This window comes from Oryctolagus cuniculus, chromosome 3 (genome assembly GCF_964237555.1).
Source record: "Oryctolagus cuniculus chromosome 3, mOryCun1.1, whole genome shotgun sequence".
Classification (NCBI taxonomy): domain Eukaryota; kingdom Metazoa; phylum Chordata; class Mammalia; order Lagomorpha; family Leporidae; genus Oryctolagus; species Oryctolagus cuniculus.
In genome coordinates, this window is record NC_091434.1 from 17946427 (window position 1) to 17973537 (window position 27111).

Below are 27111 nucleotides of genomic sequence, written 5' to 3' on the forward strand. Positions count from 1 at the left end.
GAGCCTTTCTAAGAATCCTGAAATATTAATAACATGGTCTTAATGTAGTTGAAGACAAAAGAATGTGTTAAGGGTAGCAAGGGTTGCCGAGAATAGCACAATGACAATTTTGTATTTCCTGCTTGTGCTTGGAAAAGCAAGAGGAAAAGAGGGTAAAAATAGCATGTTTAAAGAATAGCAGCCTTCAATTTTCCAAATTGATATTAAACTCTAATGCCCATATGAATTCATGGACATTTATTCTTGTTAATATAGTAGTACCTGCTTTGAGGAAAAATAGAAAAAATGTAAGCTTACACATTCATTTTTTTCTTTAAGTTTATGTACTATGAGGGGACTTCAGGAAGTAAATTAAAAAGTTGCGTTATCTTTTAATTCCCTCTTCCCGTGAACCTTTTAAAGCCTCCTCAAATATACATACAAAAATTTCTGCTTTAACAAATTGGAAATGACATCCTCTGTTTTGATTTTTGTGAGTTCAGTTTTTGAAGTGGAAGTAAGTAGTCTTATCAGATTAGAAGTTGAGGAAATAGCAATGCCCTTTTTTTCCTTACAAGTATTTTGATTATGCTGTTTTCACCTGACGATGATTCGTCACTGGCCAATTTTTGTTGCCATAGTTCTTCAGTTCTCACTGTGAGTTTTTAGATTTTGATGGTTGATAAAATCGAGGTGTGCAAGAATCAGTCAGGACCATGCAGAGTTTTCTCAGAAAAAATAAATAAAAGCCATTTGTGTCTTCTTGGCAGCAACACAAGTTGCCCCAAGTGGCTTGTTCTGAATGCGACTGACTGAGCGACAGACGGGACCCAGTGGATTTGCAACTGTGTGCAGGGACTCATTGCTTTTGATGTGGGAAGAACAGGCTTGACCCTTTGTGCTTCTTCCTGCCAAAACCCAGGCTTCTGATTTTAATCGAAACCCTAGGGCCATCTTAAGCATGACCAAAATGCACCTTGCAAGTTGAACCTTATCTAATTATGCGATATGTGTAAACTCAAGACACATAAATCTCAGTCATTGGAGCGATTTGTTTTTCTAAGATGCTCTGGTCCAGTGAAAGACGAAAGCAAATAAGGGAGAGATTGATCTCTGAGTGCTTTTATTGTCGGTGCTCCACACATCATAAAGTTTTGACTCGTTAAAGGAAATTCCATAAACAACTTTAGTTAATAAGAGTGAAGTAACTGTGCCTTTCTGAGCTCCTGCTAAACTCCCTTTCCTCTGGCCATTACAAGAGCCTGATTAAGAAAATGCCAACAGGATATGCCAGAGCAAGGAGCAGGCTTCAAGTGGAAGCCATATGTATGCTCCATGGATAAGAAACAGCAGAGACACTGTTACCATATCTCCTCAGAGAACCAAGCGGTTTTGTGAATCTCTTTATCTACCGATTTCTGTAAGACCTGCTGGATTGCTAGCATGGTTGATCACTTTTGGTGATCAGGCCAACGGGAAATGTTTGATGGGTCTTTATCCCAGCTGGTGGTTTTGATAGTATATCACATCCTAGGATATGATAAATGGAGAGAACAGAGAGTGAACAATGACGCCAAGAGTGTGTGTAGCTGACAGTTTTTTGAAACCTCTGGTGTAATGCAATAACTTTATTTTTAACGGCCTTGCCTCTGTGGATAGTGTTAGTCAATTTTTATTTCAGATTGAGACAGATTTGGGAGGTGATCATGATGGGTATAGAAGAGGGGAAAAAAAGAGGGGAAGTAAAATCGTATTAATTATTTTTTTATTTTGAGGTTGCATGGAATTATTGAGTCTTTCCACATTAGTAAAAGTAGTCCTGAGTGTCAATGCGATGTTTATGAAGGTGAGATCATGGAAAGCATGTCAGGTGCGTGAAGAACTATATGACCCGTGTTCTGTGCATCAGCCTCTTGGGGAGGTGTGTGCATTGCAGGAGAGGGGTGCGGAAAAAACAGAGGGAGAGGGAAAAACGGAGTGTTTATTGACTTGAAAATAAACACAAAATATCTCTTTGTACATCTAAAAAATTTTTAGCATGTTATAGTCCAGAATTTATAGTCAGTAGTTTTTAATTACTCGTCCCTGAAATTGTGACCCAAGTCTTATAAACTCCTGGCCTTTTATACTTCATCGCATTTGTTGCTCTTTCGATTTGGTCCTCTCTGTAGCTGTAATTAGGAAATAATCACCAACCAATTTTTTGTTAGCACTTGGACACACTTCCAACTGATTGGCTAGAGACCATGCCTGCTCTCAGATTCCATTGCATGTGCCTAAGAGGCTTTGGCTGCAGGACACTTGGGGTTCAGAGCTGGTTGCTGACACTCACCAGATGCACGGTCTTGCCCTAGTAATTAAGTGCTCAAAACTAGAATTCCTCATGTCTCATGGAAAGATGCTACTATGCCTAAGGAAAAGGCGTGCTGTAATGATTAAATGACATGATGCATAGGAAGCGGATCTGGCATGTAGAAAGGCGTGCAGTAAACTGTAGTTGTGATTTTATTTGATGCCACAAGTTCCAAGAAAAATCCCTGCCCTAGGTTGTCTGTCTCCTGATCCGGAATATTCATGATCCTTAAAGAGTGACTTTGATCAGCCAGTGTTTTGGGTTGCTGATCTGCAAAGCCGGCCACATGGATCACTGATGATTAGCAAAAGTCTCCCTTTATTTGAACCAAGGAAGTACCTTCACATTTTGCTTTGCTGCATTCACAGTGTTTTAATTTTTTTTTCTTCTTCCCTGTAGCTTGCAAAATCGGATACTACAAGGCTCTCTCCACGGATGCCACCTGTGCCAAGTGTCCACCCCACAGCTACTCTGTCTGGGAAGGCGCCACCTCGTGCACCTGTGATCGAGGCTTTTTCAGAGCCGACAATGATGCTGCCTCCATGCCCTGCACCCGTAAGTGGTGTGCTTCTCTTGTTTCTGTGATGCCGACAGCTTTCATTACCACCTAGCAGGGTACTACCGTGATGGAGGTGTGTGGGGGGAGGGCAAATTAAATCAGACATGCATCTCTTCTCAATCATAGCAGAGGAATGCATATGAGAAGAAAGGGTCTTGTCCCTGTTTGTGCCTTCAAGACACAGCTGCCAACAGACTACTTTGTGCAGCAGACATGGAATATTCAGGGTTTGTCTGACAGTGTAATTAGAGCTGAGGCTGAAATTTATAAATGGTTTTACCATTACATCGAGGACTCAGGGAAGCTTGACAGATGCAGGAGGAGCAGGTATAGGGCAGGGTTTGAGAATGTGGTTTCAGTGTGTAAAAGGCGCAGCTCCGTGTGCACTGAGATCATTGCTTGTATTGTCATTACACGTCTTCCTTCTTTCCTCATAGTTTTGTGTTCATAACACTGAGGCCTGGAACCTAATAAATGCTTGCTTAATGATAGGCACTTAATAAATGCCAGGTTAATGAATGGATGGGGCCGGCAAGCTTGGTTTGAAGGGGTAGAGAAATCTCTTCTCATACTTTATATGGACAATGTTCCAGGTATTCCTGTCCCTTTTGTGTTTGCTCTGGGCATCACAAGCCCACAGTGGCTATGATATTCACCAGGACAAGGAACATGGGCCCTGACGTTCTACCTGTGTGTGTCCCTTAGGTGAGGGGGCCCACACACCTTCCAAAGACTTTCAGTTTGTTTATCAGCTCTCTGTTCAGTGGCTGAGACTGCTGAGCCTTTTAAGTCTCTGTTTCCTCCTCTGTAAAATGGACTAAAAGTAGATGTTGAGACTTCCTTATCTGAAATTCATGGGATCAGAAGTGTTTTGGATTTCAGATTTTTTTTTTCTGGCTTTGGACTATCTGCAAATACATAATCTGGGGGATGGGATCCAAGTCTAAATACAATATTCCTGTATGTTCATATATGCTTTATACATATAGCCCGGAGGTAATGTTATACAATATTTTAGTGTACTTTCATTTTGACTGGTTGTCACATGAGGTTAAATATTGAAATTTCTACTTGTGGCATCATGTCAGTGCTTCAAAAAGTTTTGGATTTTGGACCGTTTTGGATTTGAATTTCCAGATTAGGGAACCTGTGTTTTCTCCATGACTGTTGGACAGTTTTCAGTAGCCTCAAGTTATTTTTATGCTATGTAAAATGGATAAAATGATGCTACTTGATACTATATAGCTTTACTACTATGGTTGTTGTTGTTTTGTTTTCTAAGTACCATAATTTCATTTTAGCCATCCCAATATCATGGAAAATGAAAGTTTTTTTTTTTTTTCCTGGTTTTTAAGTGGTTGAGGCTGCTGTGAGACAATTGTGTAGCACAATAACCAGCCACCTCACAAATAGCAGTGAGACTGCAGGTCCAACCCAAATTTGTAATAAAATTGCTATAACCTCGTTTCTTTTATAACAAGAGACAACAGTAGTGGTAATAAAAATGATGATTTTATAATTACACCCAGGCAGTATATTAGGTACTTTCAATAAACCTTATCACATGGTTCACACTATAATGAATCTGTAAGGTAGGAATTATCTTCATTTTATAGGCAAGGTAAGTGCAAGCTCAGAGGTGTGAAGGAACATGACTGGACCACACCCCATCCGGGTTACAGAGCAGTCAACCTAAGACTCACATAGTTTCTGCTTACTGGAGGGTTCTGTTGTGTATTCTGCCAGGCCAAGCATAAACTTCCAGAGTTAAGGTATTAGGGTCAGGGTCAATGGGTTAAGCTGCCACTTGGGACACCCGCATCCCATATCACAGTGCTGATTCCTATTCCGGCTCCTCTGCTTTCCATCCAGCTTCCTTCCATCATATCCTAGGAGGCAGCAGACAAAGGCTCAAGTGCTTGGGCCCCTGACACCCACCCATACAGGAGACCCAGATGGAGTTCTGGGCTCCTGACTTCAGCTTGGCTCAACTCTGGCTATTGTGGGCATTTGGAGTGAACCAGCAGAGGAAAGGTATCTCACTCTCTCTTTCTTTGTTGATCTGCCTTTTAATTAGATGAAAATAAACAGGTAAGCATTAAAAAACAAAAATAAAGCCAGTTTTTGGTGTAACTGTAAATAGTCCAGCGTTTCTTTATTTCCTTATCTTTCTTTTCTCTGGCCACTTTTGTTTGACCTGCTCAAGTCTCAGCTTTTTTGTGTCCCAATCTAAATATTTTTATGCTATGTTGCATTTTGGGTGAATAGTTTAGTAAGGTTTCCCAACTCTATCCACACCATTACCAACAACTCTAGTTATGGGATTTAGGACACAACAGCAAATTCAAGGGGAAATGCTCTGGTCTGATATTTGAATAACTGTCCTCTATTTGCATCTTGTAGTCTACTACTTACTTTGCACACAGTTAAAGATTTCATTTGGTTGAGGTTTGGTTTTGTTATGAATGTCATGAAGTTCATTTTTTTTTTTTGAATGGCTGTGGGGCCTGGCTCTTTCTCCTGGGTACTTTTCTGTCTCATGATTCTTACAGTTGTCTAGCATTTTAGAGGGTTTTGTGCCATTCATGCAGTTCCTAAATTTTGCTTCTTGCAAGTTTTGGGACCCTCCAATGATTTCTATACACCTGTGTTGAAGGAGCATTTGCCATATGCTTAACACTTAAATGGTGTTTCTTGTGTTTCTGTAAGTATACATTGTTAGCTTTGTCCTGAGGATGCAAATAAATAAAAGAAAATATTAAGTGTATGTAGATGACCAGAAAGTTTAAAATTAAAATAAGTTTTGCATTTTTCTGAGATTTTTCTCAGCAAAGTTATGGGAGGAACACTGGTGGCTTTTTGGGTCACTGAGTAAAGCTGCTTGAAAATACCAATGCAAAAAGTGATCTTTTTCCTCTTGCTCTGAGAACTGCTTCTCCCACACTTTACTGTTTCAAGGTCTTGTGCATTACTTTAGAGGTTATTACAACCCACTGACTTGACACCCAGTGCTTCTCTGTTGAAATGAAGCAAAGTACTGATGGCAATATCACAGACCTGCCAGTCAGACAACCTTGTCTCTAACCAGGAACCAAGCTTGCGAGGTTGAGAGCGTGTTTAACTTTCCTACGATCATTTTCCTGATCTGCAAAAAGGAATTCTCACTACCTACCTATGGGGTTGTTTTAAGAATCAAGCAAGAGAATACTTGCGAGGATCTCACCTGTACTAGGGAGCCAGCAAATGTTCTTTTCCTCCTTTATCTCGAGCTTGTCACTTTCTTCCCCAAACTACCTCCAGATTGCCATTGCATGTCACTGTCTGTCTATTTGTGGTTGTCAACCTTGGCTGCACAATTAAATCTCTCAGTAGCCACACAGCACCCCAAGATCTCTGGAGTACTGCTCAAGCATCAGTAAAAGTTGAACATTCCTTATCCAAAATGCTTAGAATCAGATGTTTCAGATTTCAGAATTTTCTGATTTTGGAATATTCGTGTATACAGAGTGAGATATCTCGGGGGTGGGACCTAAGTCTAAGCACAAAATTCATTTATGTTTCTTATACATCTTATGCATATAGCCTGAAGGTAATTCTGCACATTGTAATAGTTTTGCGCATGAAGCAAAGTTTCATAGTGTGGATCTTGCCACTTGCGGTATCATGTCGGCTGTGCTCAAAACATTTTGGATTTTGGAGCATTTCAGATTTTGTATTTTCAAATCAGGATATGCAGCTTGTATTTCAAAAGTTGGTCCCTTAATTTCGTTGTACAGTCTGTATTGAGATGACTTTTTCGCACGGTTGAATTTTTAAGTTCTCCATCTCTCCTTTTCTCTCTCTCTCTCTGATTGTTTCGACATAAATGTTAACTATATAAATTTAAGACACCTTTTGAAATAGGGATAACCAGGGGGTCGGCCATACTTTGTTAATAGATACTAGTAAGTTAGGAAGCAGAATTAGAATCTACTTCTAAGCCTCTTCCTCTGCCTCTGGATTTCTCCCATGCTGTTGAATTAGTGGAACTGCATTGTCCACTGCAGTAACTGTTAGGCCCATGGGGCTATTTAAACTTAAAGTCATTGACATTAAATCAAAAATTCAGTTCCTTATTTACATTTGTCACTTTTCAAGAGCTCCCTGGCCACATGTGGCTGGTGGTGACCTTTCTAGAAAGCACAGCCATAGATGTTTCTGTCATCACGGAAAGCTGTATTGGCCACTGCTGTGGTAGACATTTCAGTAGAGAAGACAGTGGGAATCTCGGGAAGAAGCTCTTGCTCAGATACCCCACAGAGTAACCCTCCTTCTGGCACCCCTCCCCCTGCTTTATCGGATTCTCTTGACAAGATGTGAGGATGGAAAGGAACATAAACATCAGGGATCCTTTCAAACTGATTCCAGCTTCTAATCAGTTCTTACCAGTTGGTTAAGCCAGGTGACAAACCCAATTCCCTTGTGCTGACAGCCATGATAATCAGGCACCCTCTTTGTTCATTATGCTGTCTTTAACCCCAGCATTCTTATGCAACCCTGCATTTAGTGATCGCTCACTGTGACGGCACACTAATGAAGAAATAAAACACACTATCTGAGACTCATTCTTCTAGCCAAAGAGAGACTCTGCTCCACTGGCTTGTAAAATCAGGTTTTTGTTCACTTGGAGAACGATTAGTCCAGGTGAATACAAGTAGCATTGGCTAATTTAGAAGGAGATGCCTGGGAAGTGTACACCATCTGCACTGCTGGTGGACTTAAGAGAATTTATAGTAAGTAAAGTTTAACTTTGAGAAGATTTTTGATGGAGTCTTGGTTAGGTTAGCATACGTGACGGCCATGAGAGGTACTGAGAGAGATTTCAACGTAAGCATCTTCTGAAGGTTTCCAAGAAAACAACTCATACCTGTTTAGAACAGGGAGTTTTAGAACAGTGCCTCTTAAACATCAATGTGCGTAGAAGTCACGTGGAGATCACCTGGAGATCAGTTCACAGGGCAGAGGCCAGGCTTGAAGTTCTGCAGTTCTAACAAGTTCCCAGGGTGATACTGAAATAAATTGCTGGTTGGATCCTCTTTCGGTTAGCAACGGTTTAGACTTGTTGTGCAGTAGATGGAGGGAGACTGGAGGTCCTCTCTGTGTCTGCTACTTTCAGGTCAGTAGTGACTTCTTCTAAAGGTATTTCAAGGATTCTGAACATTCTCCCATTATAGAAATTGGATACTTTGTCTCCTATGTGGAAAAAAGTAAACTTGTTTTGGCATCACATAACCAGTTGTACACGTGGTAGAATGTTTTTGCTCTGTGTTCCTTGTTTGGGTTTTGGTAACCCATTTAGGCCAAGTAAATGTGTAGGTCGACTACCAACAAAAAGTCAAGAAAGCTAACAGAGTTTTCTGACAACATTGTGAGTAGGACAGACTCCATTGCTTTTACGCACACAAAGATGCTCTTTAAACTGATAAAGGAATGTTGATTTTGTGAATCATTTCGCAGCATGAATTTTGATGTGATCTTTATTAGTGGAATTGATATCCTTTAACTCTGCAGGTAACTGGCCCCCTCCCCATCCAGATCTCGTTCCTTTCAGTTTGTAGTGCAGCCTATCAATCAGTGGTATTGGGAGGGGCCACTGCATGCCTGTGCAGGGAGACTTTTGATTGCCTGAGTCATTTAGATGCTTGTTTAATGATTGGAGTCAGAAATGTCTTTTTTGTCCCCATGGGGAGACTGAGCCAATGTTATAGTTAAGGTAGCTTTCCAACCCCTATTGTGTTTCAAAATATGCTAGAAAAATGCATTATAAAGGTAGTAAATTGGATTTGTATACCTAGAAAAAATATCTAATTTGTTATTTTGCACGTTTCCTTCTGAGCACCATTACCAGAGTGCTTTTCTGTTTCAGTTGGAAATCTGTCCTTGTGCTTTTGGGTGCTCCTTATTTAACTTGTTTGATGAAACTTATTAGAGCCTTGTGATTGGGAGCGCTCTGTAAATGAGAGATTATTATTTGAGATTGCCGACTTGAAGGGCCTTCACCAATCTGTAAGTAAACGGCCTTGAATAATTCAGTCAGCTGTGCCAAACAAACAAAGAGTGATTGATTGATACTTACATGTGGCCTAAAATATTCCAAAATTGCAGCTTTTAAGACAATTTATACTGGAAGAGCTTAGAGCTAATGAGGGCGAATTTACCAAGATCTATGACGAAAGGTCCTGATTTGAAAATGCTTTCTGCAGGTTTAGGTTATCAAGAAATTGAAATAGCCAAGCTCCAAACAGCAAACATCACTTACTTTGCCTTTACATTTGCCTTTTCTAATTGAATTTAGTGCACCGCTCTATTTCCTCCAGAAAGTGTATTGTTTTAAAATCACCATTTCACTTCTATTACTCAAAGTCCTCGCTCCTAATGCCTTCTGACAGTTATCAACATAATGAGCCATAATGAAATGATGAGCAATCTTCAGTGCAAACCCAACGTCAATCCCACTGGTGCTGTGTGACTGTGTTGTTCAAATTTGAATGCAAATTAAAATAACATCGTCCTTACTTGTTTCCAAGGTCAGGAGAAGAAAGTGACTCTTTCTCTTTTTCTTTCTTTCCTTTTTTTTTTAAAGTGCTTTAATATTGGGAATCTCACATTCATTTTCAAACAACCTCTTGAAGGTGCCCCTGATGTTCAGTTTAATTCTCTACCCCAAAGATTTACATGCTTAACAGTCTGGCTAAGGGATTTGGAGAGGGTTGTCTAGAGTGAGGCTTTGATGTATAAACCATAGGATAAAAGGCAGCCTTCAGTTTCAAGTAAACTATTTTTTTCCACCCAACAGCATATTTCTTTTTGCTTTTTAGCTGCAAGTAACTAATAATATAATGATCAGAGTGAGGTTTATTCCATGGAATAAGTCAACGAGGGTACAGTTAGCTTTAGTGAAGGACTAGTTAGTAGAATCGTGAGAACAAAAGCCCAAGGTTACCAACGTGTCATTAATGAAAGCTTTTCAGAAAATACTTGGGTTGATCTCTGACTCTTCTACGCAATCAGTCATTTTTATGAACATATTTTTATGAAAAATCTTAAATCCAAGATTTCCACAGGAATTTATTTCATGTCATTTATCAAATTTGTGATGTAGTGCTGCAGTTTCATAGTGCATTCCATTTGTCATAGGACAAAAACTCAAATTGAGACACCCAATCCCCATTGCCAGATTATGTGGTTGGTTTTCAGTTCCGAACATGTGGTCTCACTGCCTCTCAGCCAGTTGATAAGCCAGCTAATGTGTCTATCCCTGGCCCATGCAAACTGATCAAAGCAACTGAAGACATTTTGATGATTCGGAAGCAGCCTCCAACCCATTTCTTTTCTAGTTGTTTCTTCAGTTAGATCTCAATAGTTCAAGGCCTGACATTAGCTAGTGAGTAATCCACATCCTTGTCTCTTCCTTTTGGATCACCCTTCAGCATTTTAACCATTGGAATAAAACATCCCGAGAGAAGCAATTCATGATTTTTGCTTATCATTAAGGATGCAGGAGAAAAGAGCACCAGGTTTACTTGCTGGAAGGCGCTAGTTGGATTCCATGCTGATCACCTGCCATTTGCTTTGCAAAATTTTTAAAGCTTCACAATACTTCACAAAAGTCAGCTATAACTTCATGGAGTTTTAAAAAATAGGCTGTTTTAGCTTTCCCTTTTCTCTCCATTCTACTTTTCAGTTTATCAGCCCAAGACTGTCCATTGTGGATTCACTGTTTAAGGAACACTAGCGTATGCTCCAGTGAAAGGCTTAAATCAACTGCCCATGCCACTTGGCCAGGTTATTACTATTTTTCTACCACCATGAATAATTAAGAGTGGCTTGTCACCAGACAAGTCCTGTCATCTCTGGATGGCATTTTGACACTATTCATGGAAGTCATACACTGGTTACTCACAGCATGCTTCTATGAAGCAGAGTCAATTATACAGTTTTCTGAGATCCCCTGGGGTGACAACTGGGTATCTTCTTTGCTATCAGCATGTTGATTTTTCTTTCATAGTTCATTCTTGGTCCACATTCTATCAAAACCCATCAGAAGGTGAGCTGGGGGAACAGTCCCATTATAGAGATATAATTGCTCCACCCCTCCCCTCCTGTGAAAAGAACCCTGGAAAAGAACCTTTAGTATAAACTCCTGACTACTGTGTTGCACGAAAGGAAGGAAGTAGGCACAAAGGATAACCCAGCTAAGACAAGAGCATCATTCAAGTGATACTAATCTTGAAGGGCAAGGAACCAGGAGCAATGTAACTTCGGGGCAAATTGAGAAAATAAGAATGAAATGCCCACCTCGTTCCAATAAAGAATCCATAGGCATGTTACAATATAGTTTTAAAATCATTTGTCTTTAGCCTTGGAGTGAGGCTTTTGAATATAGCCTTGAACATATTGACTATATTAAATTGAATGAGTTGCTTAACTTACCTTTGGTCATCAGATTGCTATGAGTAATAAATACTTTTCTGTCAGATTTTATTACAGGGATTAAATAAGGTACAAAAAGGTGCTTTGCAAGAGATATTTTTTTTTTTAAATTTCTATTATTTTTTATTTATTTATTTATTTTTATTTTATTTTATTTATTTATTTTTTTTTTGACAGGCAGAGTGGACAGTGAGAGAGAGAGACAGAGAGAAAGGTCTTCCTTTGCCGTTGGTTTACCCTCCAATGGCCGCCGCGGCCAGCGCGCTGCGGCCGGCGCACCGCGCTGATCCGATGGCAGGAGCCAGGAGCCAGGTGCTTTTCCTGGTCTCCCATGGGGTGCAGGGCCCAAGCACCTGGGCCATCCTCCACTGCACTCCCTGGCCACAGCAGAGAGCTGGCCTGGAAGAGGGGCAACCGGGACAGAATCCGGCGCCCCAACCGGGACTAGAACCCGGTGTGCCGGCGCCGCTAGGCGGAGGATTAGCCTAGTGAGCTGCGGCGCCGGCCCGCTTTGCAAGAGATATTAATGTATAGGATAGATAATTATAAATTGAAATGGCCAATCATGCTTTTTTTGATTTTTAGTATTGTTGTTTCCCCTTGTTAAACTGAGAATTTGTTTTATAAAGTACTGCAGCCATAACTAGACACCTTAATAGAAAGAGACTAATCCCACTTGTTAGTCCAGCAGCTAAAAGACAAAAGATTCCTAGATAGGTGAATGGGAAAATAGATACAACAGAAAGTTAGTGATGGCAAAACCTTAGCAAGGAGTTAACCTCTATAGGAAACCAAGAATATTTCATGACAGCACCAAGTGATTGATGCATCCAAATGGTTCTTTTTTTTTTTTTAATAATGGACAGCTCAGCATTGGCTGCATTCATTGTTAAGACACATAAACTGCTGTGATAAAAGGTTATGCACTGTTCATATATCTCAGAAGAGGTGTCCCTGAATAGCAGTCTTTATGTAAACTAACCCACAGCAGCAAGGGCTGGGAGAAAGCAATTAGTGGTGGCAACATATACAACTGTCAGGGGGAAGCATGGGCTTTGTTTCAGACTCAAAACGTAGACATCCCAACCGTTTGCTTGGCCTTATAACCTGTCTTTCAGCTGGAGAGAGATGAACAACAAAAGCTTAGCTGAAAGGTGGAAGGGTTTTACAGCTAACTCACCGAAGTATTATTGACAGCCCAAAAGTTGCACATGATTAATGAAGCTATATGAAATGGAGCTTGAGACCCAGGGTGCTTCCTCCTTGGAAGATGTGTCTGACTGTACCAGCTGCCTTGGCATTTTAGTGGGGTGACAGTGGTGCTTAAAGAAATTGATCATTTGAGAGTTATGTTCTGCCCATGCTCTTTGGGGATCTTCCTTTCACATCCAGAATTAATTTCATGGCTCAGGCATTGAATTTTAAAATGGTGATTAAAAATCAGTTAAGTATTAAAAGTGTGTGATAGCTCTAGAAGCCACTCTATCACGAGGCCAGCTACTTTGTTTTTTTCTGCCATCTATCTCCTTGCCTTGGTTGCAGATTTGAGGTGTTTTTTTTTTTTTTTTTCAGTATTTTAGTGTGTGATTGCTTTTTCTCCTTTCTTCTCATTTTGGCTCAGTTTTTGTGACATGGACAAGTGCTCTGGCAGTGATGCTTCTGATAGTGAGCTGGACTGGGCTGAAGAATCAGCATCCATTCCTGTGTTCATCTTGCAGATCATTACTGAGCGTCTACCAGATGCCAGCCATTGTGCTAAGGGTCAGGTTGTTTGCATAAACCAAAAAAGAGAAAGGATTCCTGTTCTGGAGGTTCTGTGGGAACCTCCTTAAGGACCTAAGGTAGCCCTTAAATGAACAAGATCATTGAAGCAGCAGCAGAGGATGGTGCAGTGGAGCAGGGCACAGGAGGACTACAGTGTAAAGAGAACAGTCAGGAATGAGAGTTAAACCTCAGGGCTAAGGAGTCATTGATGCGAAGTGGGGGGCATCAGAGATTAGCGTTCTAGGCTGAGCCACCAATCCAAAGCATTTGAGTCGCAAGTTTTAAGTTTTGCTCTGAGTTTTCAATCTGTCCTTTCTCCCTCCGTCTTGGGGTCTGTTGGCACTTTAATTTTAGTTGTTATAAAAAGCACAACTTTCAAATTTAGATGGCACATTACACCTTGTGTTCATATACATTAAACCTTTGGTAGAGCTCATTTCATGCAGACCCACTTCTAAATAGGGAAGGGGTGAAACACACAAGGTGCAGACAATCTAGCTTAGGCTTTCCATGGAATGGTTCTTACCCGACTCATAGATCACTTTGGAGATGTTTGTGACTTTGAGTTTGGTGTTGGCTGATAGTGTTTGAATGACCTTATTAAGACTCATACAGATTTCTTGTGGTTATGTAAATATTACATTATCCCAAAGGGCTACCTTAAGTCCTTACATATTAAATCCTGACATAAGCCATCAAGTGCATTCTTTAAACTACTGAGGAATTAAACTTTAATCTAACCATTGGAAGGAAGAATTAAGATGTGTGCAGGGACCGGCGCAGAGGCTCACTTGGCTAATCCTCCACCTGCGGCGCAGGCACTCCGGGTTCTAGTCCCATTTGGGGCACTGGTTCTGTCTCAGTTGTTCCTCTTCCAGTCCAGCTCTCTGCTATGGCCTGGGAGGGCAGTGGAGGATGGCCCAGGTGCTTGGGCCCTGCACCCACATGGGAGACCAGGAGGAACCACCTGGCTCCTGGATTCGGATTGGCGCAGCGCGCCGGCCGTAGCAGCCAGGGGGGTGAACCAACGGAAGGAAGACCTTTCTCTCTGTTTCTCTCTCTCACTGTCTAACTCTGCCTGTCCCCACCCCCCCCCAAAAAAAAAAAAAAGATGTGTGGAATTACTGGAATTTTATTTTTTGCTTGGAATACTGTCTTCCTTAGATGTCTCATTCACTGACTTCCTCTAAATAGTTTCTAGTTCATTTCATAATTGATTAAGGAAGATCAAGATTCCTTTTATGATATAACATGATACAGTATGATGTTTATGATATGCTATCGTAGTCTTTTGCATCTGCTATCATTTGGCTGCAGTGTTTTTGGGGCTTAATACTGTCAAGCTCCTGTTGAATGAATGCAAAGTGACATCTTCCTAGAAAATAATAATTATCTACTGAGGTACCTTTCACCAGTACCTGCTGTGTGACGGAGAAAGTATTTCACACCAGAGCAGTAAGTGGATGTTCATGAAATTCATCCACAATGGCAGGAGGTGCAGTGCCTATTTTTTTCCAGAGCAATGAGAAGCTCGAGAAACAAACTAGAATATTTCACATGTTTTATTCCTTCCTTAGACAATGAGATTAGGTATCATTTGGGCTTGAGAAGCAGGCTTGTTTCCTGAGCTCTGTAAGTGCTTGTAAGTTAACTAGGGACTCCTGGACTGAGCTCCCTGTAGTCTCAGGATATGCTGGAAGTCTCTAGACATAATTTTGTGCAAAATTATGGGGATATCAGAGAGCACCTTCCTGGGAGAAAGGTACGCTGCACTCATCAAATTGTCTGCAGCATTGATTGGCAAACCAGGATCTCAAGGCCAATTTCAATTACTATCTATATTTTGTAATTAAAGTTTTCTTGGAACATAGCCATACCCATTTGCTTAGGTATATTGTCCATGGCTGCTTTGCAGGTACAATGGCAGAACTGAGTGGTTGCCAGAGACCATATGGCCCATAAAGCCTAAAATATTTACTATCTGTCCAGATAGTAAAATTTCTTTACAGAGAGGCGTGCCAGACCCTGCTCTAAAGATTCATAAACTAAAGATTATTGCATTTCACTTGTTTCTGGTAGTATAGCTGTTATCTGTGCTACTAAATTTTATTGAAAATGTGAAAGTAAGTTTAAACATGAAAATTTTAAAATAATGTTAACAAGCTTGCTCCACTTTAGGGGATACAGAGAGGAGGAATTTGAGGCTTCTATGTGAATTTCACAGGGAGTTACAAGTACAACCACAAAATGTAAAGGAAGAAAATTGATTTGCTCTTAAAGATATGCAAGTGTTTGATTCATTTATAGAAGTCTTCTGATCATGACAATAAAATTAAAGGAAAAAAGACTGAAATGAATTTTGTTCAGATATAAACTTTTCCTTTTCTTCATACCTGAATAATTCATCATTTTCAATCAGGATGGAGAAAGAAAAGTCGTAATAACCAACCCCAGTTTGTCAAAACTTTAACTGATGGAGCACACGTTTTAAGTTCCCAGCCGTAGTGGTTGGTTTTACAGCAAAAAAAAAAAAAAAAAAGGCAGCACACTTGCTCTTACATCCAGTGCACAGAACATCCATTTTAGTTTCCTTTAGTCTCTTTCCTTTTCCTCTAGATGCTCTACCCCTGCATCTAACTATCTAGGAAGCTATCGGTGAAGTATTATAATGAGTCAGAATATATTTTTCCTCTCATCTAGAAAATGTGACAAATGCAACATTCAATCAATATTTTTTGAACAAATGAATGATTCTACAATCTCTCCCAGCAGGAGTAACTGCCAATAATTGCTATGTAACTCTCCCTGTAAGCTCAGGATATGAGCTTTTTCCCTACCTTTTCCAGAGGAATTCTCTAACTATTGAAAATAGGGGGTGGGGAGAGAGGGGCAGTGAGCAGCTTGGAGACACTGGCATCCCATATGGACACCAGTTCAAGTCCCAGCTGCACTGATTCCTATCCAGTTCCCTGCTAATGTGCTTTAGAAAGCAGTGGACAATGGTCCATGTACTTGGGCCCCTGTACCCACATGAGAGACCCAGAAGCTCCTGGCTGCTGGTTTCAGACTGGCCAGCTCTGGCCCTTGAGGCCATCTGGGGAGTGAACCAGCAGATGGAAAGTCTCTCCATCTCTCTCTCTCTGTAACTACCCTTCAAATAAATAAATAAATCTTTTTTAAAAAGAAAAGAAAGTAGGAACTTGTATTAAACTAGTTGCATTGAGATTCTGCTTTATAAGCTTAATGTTAATGAATGTGTTTATGAAAGAATGACTGTGAGTAGAGATTTATCTCAGAGAAGCCTGCATTAATTCACACACTTCCTAACACTGCAGGTAAATGGATATAAAATACATTAAAGGACTTTGCTAGTTTTCCAACCATTTGTCCATTCATTCATTGACTCATCAAACTTATTGAGTTTGCTATAAACTAGGAACCATGAAAGACACTGGAAAATGATGAAGACAGCAGTTCTCTTGAGGAGCACCTAGACTGATGATAAAAGTAAGCGTGGAATGGATGTTTGATTAGGAAGACACCTTACTTGTTCCAAACAAAGTAGGGCATAGAAATAAGGAAATGAAATGTAGAATAATACTGTAAGCAGGACTTAACTGCTGGTCCCACATTCAGGCTAGTAGTGGGTAATTTTGAAAAGCACAAAATTTTGCCATTCATAGGGACCTCCAAGCTACCTGTTGTCAGTGCCCAGTAGGTATGATGTCAATGTGGTTACTAGAAAATAAGAACAAATTGTACAATTATCTCTTCCTGCTGTAATACTCACACAGTGATCCCATGATAGCCCTGGGGGATTGCCTCCAGGACATCCACAGATGTCAAAATCCTCACATGTTCAGTCTCTTCCATAAAGTGGCTCAGTATTTGCATAGAACATACAAACATCCTCCCTTATACTTTCAATCATCTCTGTGATATTTATGATACCTGTCACAATGTAAATCCTATGTAAATAGTTACACTGTATTGTTTAGGGAATAATAACAAGAAAGAATGCATGTGTATGTTTAGAGAAGATGCAAGATTTATTTATTTGAAAGGCAGACACACACACACACAGAGGGAGAGATAGAGACAGAGATCTTGCATCTACTGGCTTACTCTCAGATGGCTGTAATGAATGGGTCTGGGCCAGACTGAAGCCAGGATCCCGAAACTCCATCCAGAAGTACCACATATCAGAGGACCAAGCGCTTGAGCTATCACCTGCCACCTTCCCAGGCACATTAGCAGGAAACTGGATGGGAAGTGGAGCAGCTAGGACTTGAACCCTGCACTCCGACATGGAATGCTGGTATTGGAAGCAACAGCCTAACCCACTGTGCCACAAAATCGGCAACTTTTTAAAACCTCTAGTTGATTGAATCTGTGAAAGCAGAACCCATCTATGCAGAAACCAACCGTATTAGTAACTGCAGTGTACTGGCAGGTGGACCTATTTCTGATGAGAAGGGCAATCTTACGTCAGAAATTTAACTGCTCCTAAATATTTAGACACTATACTGACATAAATGGAAGAGGAAATAATCTACGTTTATTGCAAGTGAATTCTTGTTGCTCCAAATGCCTGTTTTCTTTCCAGCCATCTCTACAGGTGATTTATTTTCAGTATGATGGTGCATCCAGATAGGCTTTTAGTTGTATTCAAGTCCATTTATTTCCTTCATTGTCTTGGCTAGAGGATAATTTCTTTTCTCAGGAGGTGATGTCCCCTCCCTATAAGTGGACAACCCATTGTTACATGTCTATCATCTTTGAATTGACAAGAGTTCACACACACTCACACACACACACACTCACACGCACTCACACAGAATCTCCAAACCACAACACAGCCACCATTATGATTTAATTTGTAAAGCTTCCACCCTTCCTCAGATCTTTGCAACATTAAAATCCAGTGGGTGCACTTTTCTATTTTTTGTCTACCCCTGTGTAATAGACCAGTTTCTAGGATGCTACTCTGTCCACATACAATAATCACTCTCTATGAAAGCAAAGCATGAAACACATACAGTATAATTCTCCAAAACCTCTTCATGGTGCAGCAATGAACCTGGACCTGCCTAGTTCTCCATCTTGCCATGAGAGTCCCTTAGAGACGTTTTTTAAGAATTCCTGGGAAGGGACGCTGGCTGTTCCAGGAGAGCTTTCCTGCCAATTCTCCATCTTCAATCCTGCAGCATCTTTGTGTTTGTTTTCTACGTGGCGGTGTTATATCTCCTAGTACTGTGACCGTTGGGTTTTCTGCTCCATTTCTCCTCTGTTTAGACATTGCCATGCCCCGTCCTACATACTAATTGCTGACTTTTTGCCTCTGTGGTGCTTGATTCATTGTGTCACATTTTCCCATGTGAAAGTGGACCAGGAACCTTGGCGAGGAGGTTAATGGATTTCAGAATCACTCTTGTTCAACCCTGGAAGTCAGAGCAAAATGAGAGCCAGTGGTTGACCCATTTTTATAAACCCAGCCATGCCATAGGCACTTGCGCTGCAGGCTGGTAATGGGTTTCGCGGTGGTGGCAAATGTTATGGAATTCACACATGGTTGAAGATGCATACACTCCATTCTCCTACCTTTACCTCTCAAAGTTCAGCTAGAACTTCTGATCTTGTTGTCATTATACCTTCACTGAAGAGCACATGGTGGAATAGAAATAACCCCACAATAGAAGACAATATTTTTATATTTTAGTCAAATTCCACAACTAATTAAATGGTGTGAACTCTTAGTGCTATCTGATCCACTTTCTGAATCTCAATTTCCTCATCTTTGAAATGAGGGCATTTAGCCAAATGATCTTTAACATCTAATCTGCCTCTTAGAATCCGTAATTTCTCTAACTCCATTAATGTGTTTGAAAACCAGATATTTATCATGCTACAGTCACTGTGCCAAGGACCATAATTAAAATTTTAAAATCTAAATATTAAACAAGAGTTTAGATTTTATTTCTGAGAATTTCGGTAAGGTGATCTTACTTTTAAAAAAAAAAAGTTTTTATTTATTTATTTGAAAGGCAAAGTAACAGAAATGGAAGGAGAGAAAGAAAGATTTTCCATATGCTAATTCAATCCCTAAATGTCTTCAACAACTGGGGCTGGGCTAGGCTGAAGCCAGAAGCCAGGAGCTCTCTCCAGGTCTCTCAAGTGGATCCTAGGAATCAAATACTAGGGCCATCATCTGCGGCCTCCCAGGCACATGAACAGCAAACTGCATGGGAAGCAGTCAGGACTTTATCCCTGGCATTTTGATATGAGATGCAAGCATTCCAAGCAGCTGCTTACTACATTGTGCCACGACACCTACCTCTAATCTAACCTTTAACACAAATCTCAAACACTTTTTGAAAAAATTTTAGAATTTTTCCTTTAACATTCGTAGTAAGGGAAGTGGGTCTTAATGCTAAGCAAAGTTTTTGATAATTAATCCCAAGAGGGGTTTGGGAGAGCCTGCTTGTCTTGTTAATGTAAAATCTTCAATTAAATGGCATAAAGTGAAAAGGAGACTGCATTGCCCTTATTAAATGGTACCACCAAAATCTGCTGGCCATTCCTTACTGCAGGCTGAGAAACAGATCTTTCATGTGACGACTTAGTCATGGGTTCCTTCTTCAAATTCCCTCTCAACCTCTGCCTTGGAACAATGCATTCTGTCCCAAGTTCATCCAGGTCTTCAGCTAACTTCCTTTTCCTCAGGAACATATACAAATTTCCCTCAAGACAGTCATTCCAAATACATTAGCAATGGTAAAGATACAGTAATTAAGAAACCTCAGGTTTTCATTAAAACTCATTTTGGCCCTTCTCATGGAAGACCAAAATGGAAAAGAAACAGAGAGCTCTCCAACTGTCATATGAATAAGTTTTTCATGTGTGTGGTAGGTGTCTTTTCAATCTTTTAACACTGGCTCAGATCAAGAAAATTTCCTGTCTGTTCTCCCAGCCTCATTCTTCCGTGTGGTAGCTGTTTGTGTCACACCTTCTTGGCATAGAAAGACTAATCTGCAGCAAGAGGCAAGAAGTTCATCATAGTCTATATTTTTCTTATTATTTTAAAGCAATCATTATGTGGTTAGTGATCAGTTACCCTATTTCATAACAACAATGGCCGCCATTCATATTTCAGAAGTTACTCGATGTTGGTGAGAATGAGTACCTTTTTAAGCAGCCTGCTGCAGCCCTGCCCAGTTGAGGGGTGGCAGGAAGGATCTGGTAGCTTTGAGCAGTCTGACAGCTGTATCATTGACATCTCCACATTCCTGTTAAACTGGTTCCTACTAATCAACCATAAACAGCTTAGCTCAACTGCCATATAGAACTGCGGAGGCCTATCTGTACATTTCTGTTGATTTGATTTGCTATTGATGACGTACTATACTCAGGAATGATTTTTCTCTAAAATAGGTATAACTATTAATTTACCAGAGTTCCACAACAGCCCTGGGAAAGACAATCCCATTCCTATGCCCGGTTTTTAAGAAGATAAGATAGAGACTAGATAAGTTATGCTATTTTCCTGCCAACTGAGAGGGAAAGCCTGGGCGTGGAGCCCATTTGCTGTAATGTTGCTTCGCATCTCAGAGTGGCAGTTGATGCTATGTTTGTTTGCACAGGATGAGAATGGCACTCAACGTACAGCCTTCTTCCATATTGTTCTTTTAAAAGATCTTTTTGCTGGCTGGATTTGCTTTTTGCTTTCATTGTCAAATGGGCCCAGCGTACTTCTTAAAGCCATGAAAAATGATACGAGCTCTTAGTGATCCTGAAGGGATATTTCCGTTCTTGGTGTGATGGGTTCTCTCTTCTTCCTCCAGGCCCACCATCCGCTCCCCTCAACCTCATTTCAAACGTGAACGAGACATCAGTGAACTTGGAATGGAGCAGTCCTCAGAATACAGGTGGTCGTCAGGATATCTCCTACAATGTGGTTTGCAAGAAATGTGGAGCTGGTGACCCCAGCAAGTGCCGCCCCTGTGGAAGTGGGGTCCACTATACACCACAGCAGAACGGCCTGAAGAGCACCAAGGTCTCCATCACTGACCTTCTAGCTCACACCAATTACACGTTTGAGATCTGGGCTGTGAATGGAGTTTCCAAGTATAACCCTAGCCCTGACCAGTCCGTTTCTGTCACTGTGACAACCAATCAAGCAGGTAAGAATCAGATTACTTTATTGTATCCTCTGAATGTGCATAAAGAAAAGGCTGTGCTGATACCCATGGATGATAGCAACATTCTACAGTGGACATAGATCCCATGATAAACCCACCTGCAATGCAGAGCATACTTAGAAGGGTGTTTAATCATTCAGCAAACATTTCTTTGAACATGAACTGAATGTTAAGCCTTGTAGTAGGTGGTAGAAGTAAAGTGATGAGTGGGGGAGTCTGACTGAAAGGGAATGGCACTGTAGTGAGCTGAGTCACTCCTCCATGCTGGACTTCCCTTGTGGGAGAGTCATAGTGGGCATTTTAATCACAAGTGCATGGCTGGACATCATAGCATTGACAGATGATATGTGATTATAAAACAGATTTTTGCCAACACAAAGATCTATCTTGGCATTTGTTGTATTTTCTACCAAAAGCCTTAGTATCTGTATATTTGATCTTGACCTCTAATGTAAAATTGTATAAATAATCTACATGGGCCGATACTAGAATCACTATATAAATGTTTGTGTGGTTAGGAAAGTTTGCCTGAAGTTATATACCAGTTTTGTAGCCATTTTCGTAGTGGAATCCATGGATGATATGGAGACATGAAGCAACCAGTGTGAGGGTACTTCACAAAGCTCATGGAAAAATGGGATCCAAGATAAGTTTATGGAACAGATGTATAGCCTCATCATCAAGATGCTGGTTGAAATACTCATGTGGCATTGATTCCTGACTCCAGCTCCCTATTCCACCTTCCTGCTAATGTAGCCCCTGGGAGGAGGCAGATGATGGCTCAAGTAGTTAGGTCCCTGAACTTTATGTGGGGAATGGCATTGAGTTTCCCACTCTTGTCTTCAGCCAAGCCCAGAGCCATTGCAGGCATCTGGGGAATGAACCATCAAATGGGTTCTCTCTCCTGTCTGCCTGTCTGTCTCTGTTTTGGTGCAAATAATTTTGAAAGCATGCCTGATCTTTTCATAGTATTCAATTCTATGAACTTTTTGAAGACCTCTCATATATCCCATTTCCTGCCTTACTTCCTTCTAATTGGGATGGGTAGAGAACAATTTCTGTTTGTGAAGTACTTCTGCTGAATTAATTGCAGACTGTCACAAAACCTTGAATATCAAATGTTTCAAACTCTGGATTTTTTAGGACTTGGTTCTTGACCTACTCATCTGAAGTCCTTCCCTGAAAAAAGTTTGCTTCACTCCATTTTTTTCTATTGCTGGGTTCCTATTATTTCTGGAGAGTTCAGAACAGGAAAGAAAGACTATAGTTTAGCCTCTTGTGAAACTCTTAAGGGCAGCAAACATCGCCGGAAAAGGATCATAAATTGCCAGCAATCCTATTGCCTTTTGCTGCATTTTTTTCTTAAATGAATGTTTCATAAGTGCACTCTATAGTTAAGTAAAATATCTGTACTAATTGATCCTATGTTGAAAAGTACTCCAGCATCCTAATCCAAAGCCATTATTTTTCCATTTTCCCCGAATGCTCTAGAATAAATAAAAAGTTAAGACTTGGAGAAGATTTTGAACAGCAAATTGTACTGGAATATGTCTCCAGTTATGCAAGTGTCAACAGTCTTTCTAAAATAAGTGGTGTGAACATGTCATCTGGTTAATGGTCGTTGGTTTTATTTTTCTACAAAGACTAGAATGGTGTAGGAGTTTTTGGTTGCATCACAAGTACTCCATGATTGCCAGCTTTTTATTAGTTCTCTTTTGGAAGAAAGCAGTGGAAACATCAGACACAGATCCTGGGAACGTACATAGGTTCCTCTGAGTTAGAAGGAGCCAGTTTAATACAGAGTGGTCACTGCACCCCTGGTGAATCTGGTCCTGTGACCTGATCAATATGCTTATGTTCAGAACTGTTCCGCATTTTTGGCTGTCTTTAAACCCATCGCTACATCATGTTCTTAACTGAATTAAAACTAGAAATGGACCTCTGGAGGCCTCAGCAGTACAAGGTGAAGTCATTCTTTTTGGCAGATGAAAGCCCCAGGGAGACTTGCCAAGAAGAGGCTGGGCTCCCCCAGATTCTGGGGGAGACTTTTATTACTGTCTATGTACCAATACAAGCCAAGAGATTTGGTCAACCCCTAACAGGCCAAAAGGCCCAAGGAGCACAAAGAAGACACGCTGAAATCCTCCAAACACATTACTAGAAGGGGAGAAAAAGTTGAAGTCATGCAAAATGTAGGTGTAGTTCTTTCAGATCTAGGAGAAAAAATGGACAGGAAGTTCCTGTGCTCCAAGGAGCTTTTCTCTACCACAGCAAGAAGCCCTGCCAGGATGTTTGCCGAGTACGACCAAATTCCAGCTCCTTTATTTTAATTTTTGTGAAGGGTAATGCTGGGAAGCTGTTCAAAATTAAAGATAAATCTTTCAGTAAGGAGACCTCCTATGTGGCCAGCCAGAAAGCTTTTCGCTTAGCAGAGAATTATATATGTGCACAGCACTGCCTCATTATCCTACCATAATTTGAAGTTCGCTAATTCAAAATCATCAGGATAGTTTGTCTTTGATTAACAAACCCTTTCCTCGCAGTAGTGCAAATTAATAACACAGGCCAAAATCTGGGTGCATGCAGCATCTTTAAACTCTATCAGGGCTCCCCTAAGTGTATTTACATACAGACAATTATATCCTAATTGCAATTGTTCCTATAATTTCATTAAACTCAACTCCTTAAGGATCACTATAAGCAATGCTATCTCACTCTATAAGGAATACGTAGAGTTAATGAATGTTTAGAATTTAGCACCTGGATGCCACAAAATTTAGTGGTGTCTGTCTTTGCTCTGTTTTCACAAGCTTATTTATTTCATCAATAATGGGTCAACCAAACCAAACCAACAATACTAAGCCTCCTAGATTTCTTTGCCTGATTCTCTCCAACTTTGAGCATTTAGCAATTGAGGAATAGCTGCATGAAAGTGAAGTGAGTCATCCATTTTCCAATATTGGCTAATATCAGAGCCAGTATTAGGAACCAAGGAGGAGCCTATGCCTGAAAGTACCAAGTTGCTTTCCTTTAAAATTCTTAGATAAGAGCATTCATATATTCAGCTGGACATCCTCCCCATTTCTAAGACCAAATTATGTCCATTTCTGGCCCTGGAGCTCTGGGGTTACCTGAGTTTTGATTATTTCACTGTAGAATGTGGTGTGAACTGCTCTGTGTCCTCACATAGTTACTGGAACCATTCTAACCCAAATCTTACTGTTTGGGTCTTAAGGGGCTAACAGCACCTTTTTCCTCCCCTCCTGTGTTTAAAGGCAGTTGACACAAAAGACAAAGGAAATCAGGGTGTCTGTCAGCTTTATGGCCCCTAAGCTGATTGAAGATGTGAGCTTTCTATCTGTGGCCAAAAGGGCTTGCTTGAGTGACACAGCATTGCAGGCTGACTACAGCCCCCTCGCAAGGGCAAAGCCTGAGCTGCTAAGACTGTGGGAATGGCTGCTGTATGCACACAGCGGGTCCGAAATTCTCTAATAAGTCACCTCCTCCCCACCTCCATTCCCAAGAGGTGGGTGGGCAAGGGATACTGTGGGAGTGTGGCTCCAGAAGTCTGTATCAAGTACAACTAGAGAGGAGGGAACTCACAGAACTTCCTCTAGAGTTACTTTGTTACATGAGGGGCCAAAAGGAGCAAAATGAGATTGCACTTCCTCTATCTTCCTCCTGTGGCAACTCTTCTGTCTTCTCTGGACGAGGAGATAAATCCTGATGTTTATGAAAAATGGGAGAGCAGATTGCTGGGTGATTTGTTTTCTAGGTGGCTTTGCTTCAGTTTACTTTGACTTAAGCAGACCATCTCAAGCAAATGAAGACAGGGTGTGTTAGAAGGAGAGAGAAATACTGTATAAATGGAACAGGGGTTTCCATCCAATGCAACAGAACTGTGACTATTTTTGCTCAAAATGCTGTGATGGCAGCCAGCAGGACCTTAATGTCACAGAGGCACTTGTTTCCTCCTGCACCCTCCCCAAGCCACCCTGTGTTTGCTTTTTTTAAAAAAAGATTTATTTATTTATCTTAAAGTCAGTTATACACAGAGAGAAAGAGAGTTGGGGGGTGTTCTTCCATCCGCTGGTTCACTTACCAATTGACCACAATGGCTGGAGCTGAGCTGATCCAAAGCCAGGAGCCAGGGCATTCTTCCAGGTCTCCCACACTGGTGTAGGGGCCCAAGGACTTGAGCCATCTTCCACTGCTTTCCCAGGCCATAGCAGAGAGCTGGGTAGGAAGTGGAGCAGCCGGTACTCGAACCAGTGCCCATGTGGGATGCCGGCACTGCAGTCCGGGGCTTTAACCCGCTGCGCCCTAGCACCAGCCCCATGTTTGCTCTTGTAGCTGCAAGGCTAGGTCATACTCTAGGTATGTTTGCTTCTTATTTCTTTTTTTTTTTTTTAAGAATTATTTATTGATTTTGAAAGTCAGACTTAGAGAGAAAGAGAGAGAGAGAAAGAGAGAGAGAGAATGAGAGAGTTATATCCATTGGTTCACTCCCCAGATGGCAATAATGGCCAGTGCTGGGCCAGGCCAAAGCCAAGAGCCAGGAGCTTCATCCAGATCTCCCACGTGGGTAGGTGGCAGGATCCCAAACCCTCGGACCATCCTCTGCTGCTTTTCCCAGACCTTTAACAGGGAGCTAGATTGAAAATGGAGCAGCCAGGACACCAACTGGCACACAAATGGGATGCTGTTGGCATATGTGGTGACCCTGCCCACTATGCCATAAGGGCAGCCCCTAGATGTGTTTGTTTTAATTGTCATTAGCCTCATGCTCTGAGTGATATACAGTACTAACCCCAAATTGCACCAAATGGCAATGATACCATTTCTGACTTTTACTTTGCATGTGACGCTGTTCTACAAACTGTATGATGAGATAGATCAGGCCATGTGTGTCTGGCACAGCTGTAGAATCCTAGTGGCAAACATCTCCAACATTTTTGAATTTGGAGGAGTTCAAATGTTTGATGGATTGCATAATTGTTTAAACCAAGCTGATCTTTGAGATATTTTCCAAATCTGAAATTTGAGCTATAAGCATAGGGTTCATAGCTAGCAGCTATAGAACATGATTTCAGAAACTGATTTAAAGTCAATTCCAAAAGTGCAACACATTCTAAAGTTGCACCAGCAGAATACATTTGGGTTCTGCCTTTACTCAGTCCCTCCTGCCAAGGTATTTACTTTGAAGGGAGAGTAAGATAGCTGCAAAGATAGGGCAACTGTTCCTAACTGGGAGTGATTGCTGCCTCTTTTCCCCACTTTTCCCAGTGTCTGCAGACATTTTTGGTTCTGCTGCATGTGTTGGGCGGAGGCACAAGGGTGAGCCCTCACAATACAGTGTCATCTGGTGCATAATGTCCATTGTGCCAAGATTAAGAAACTGCCCTAGCAGTAATGTTTGGAAACCAGATCTCTTCATAGCAATGCCTGTATGTAAAGGGTCTGCTGCTAGCAAGTCTGCTTGGGTTGGCTTATGGCTCAACACAGGGGAGGTTCCATGTTTGCTTGGTTGCACTGCTTCATGCTGAGAGCATGATGCTGTCATTAATGTTCTTAGAGAACAGGTAGTTACAAAGAGCGTTTCTGGGCTGCTGGTGAATCCTTTCCCAATTGTTTTGTCTTCAGATGAACTGGTACTGCTTGTTAGACTGGCATTGCCATCAAGGATTGGAACATTAAGAAAAATGCAGGGAAAAAACCCACACCAATAATAATAAAAAAGTGGTTATTGTACAGCTCATATGGTCGATACTCGTTATCTGTTGATT

The 27111-nt window shown here is 41.0% G+C and overlaps 1 protein-coding gene across 2 annotated transcripts in view; it reads left to right on the top strand.

The window, feature by feature from the left end:
• EPHA4 (EPH receptor A4) overlaps positions 1-27111 on the top strand; it is a 157938-nt gene that overhangs the window by 70258 nt on the left and 60569 nt on the right. For both annotated transcript variants that reach the window (XM_008259229.4, XM_002712496.5), the window contains exons 4-5: positions 2732-2887; positions 20969-21307. In XM_008259229.4, the coding sequence (XP_008257451.1) occupies positions 2732-2887; positions 20969-21307 (495 nt within the window). The remainder of the gene's footprint in view (positions 1-2731; positions 2888-20968; positions 21308-27111) is intronic.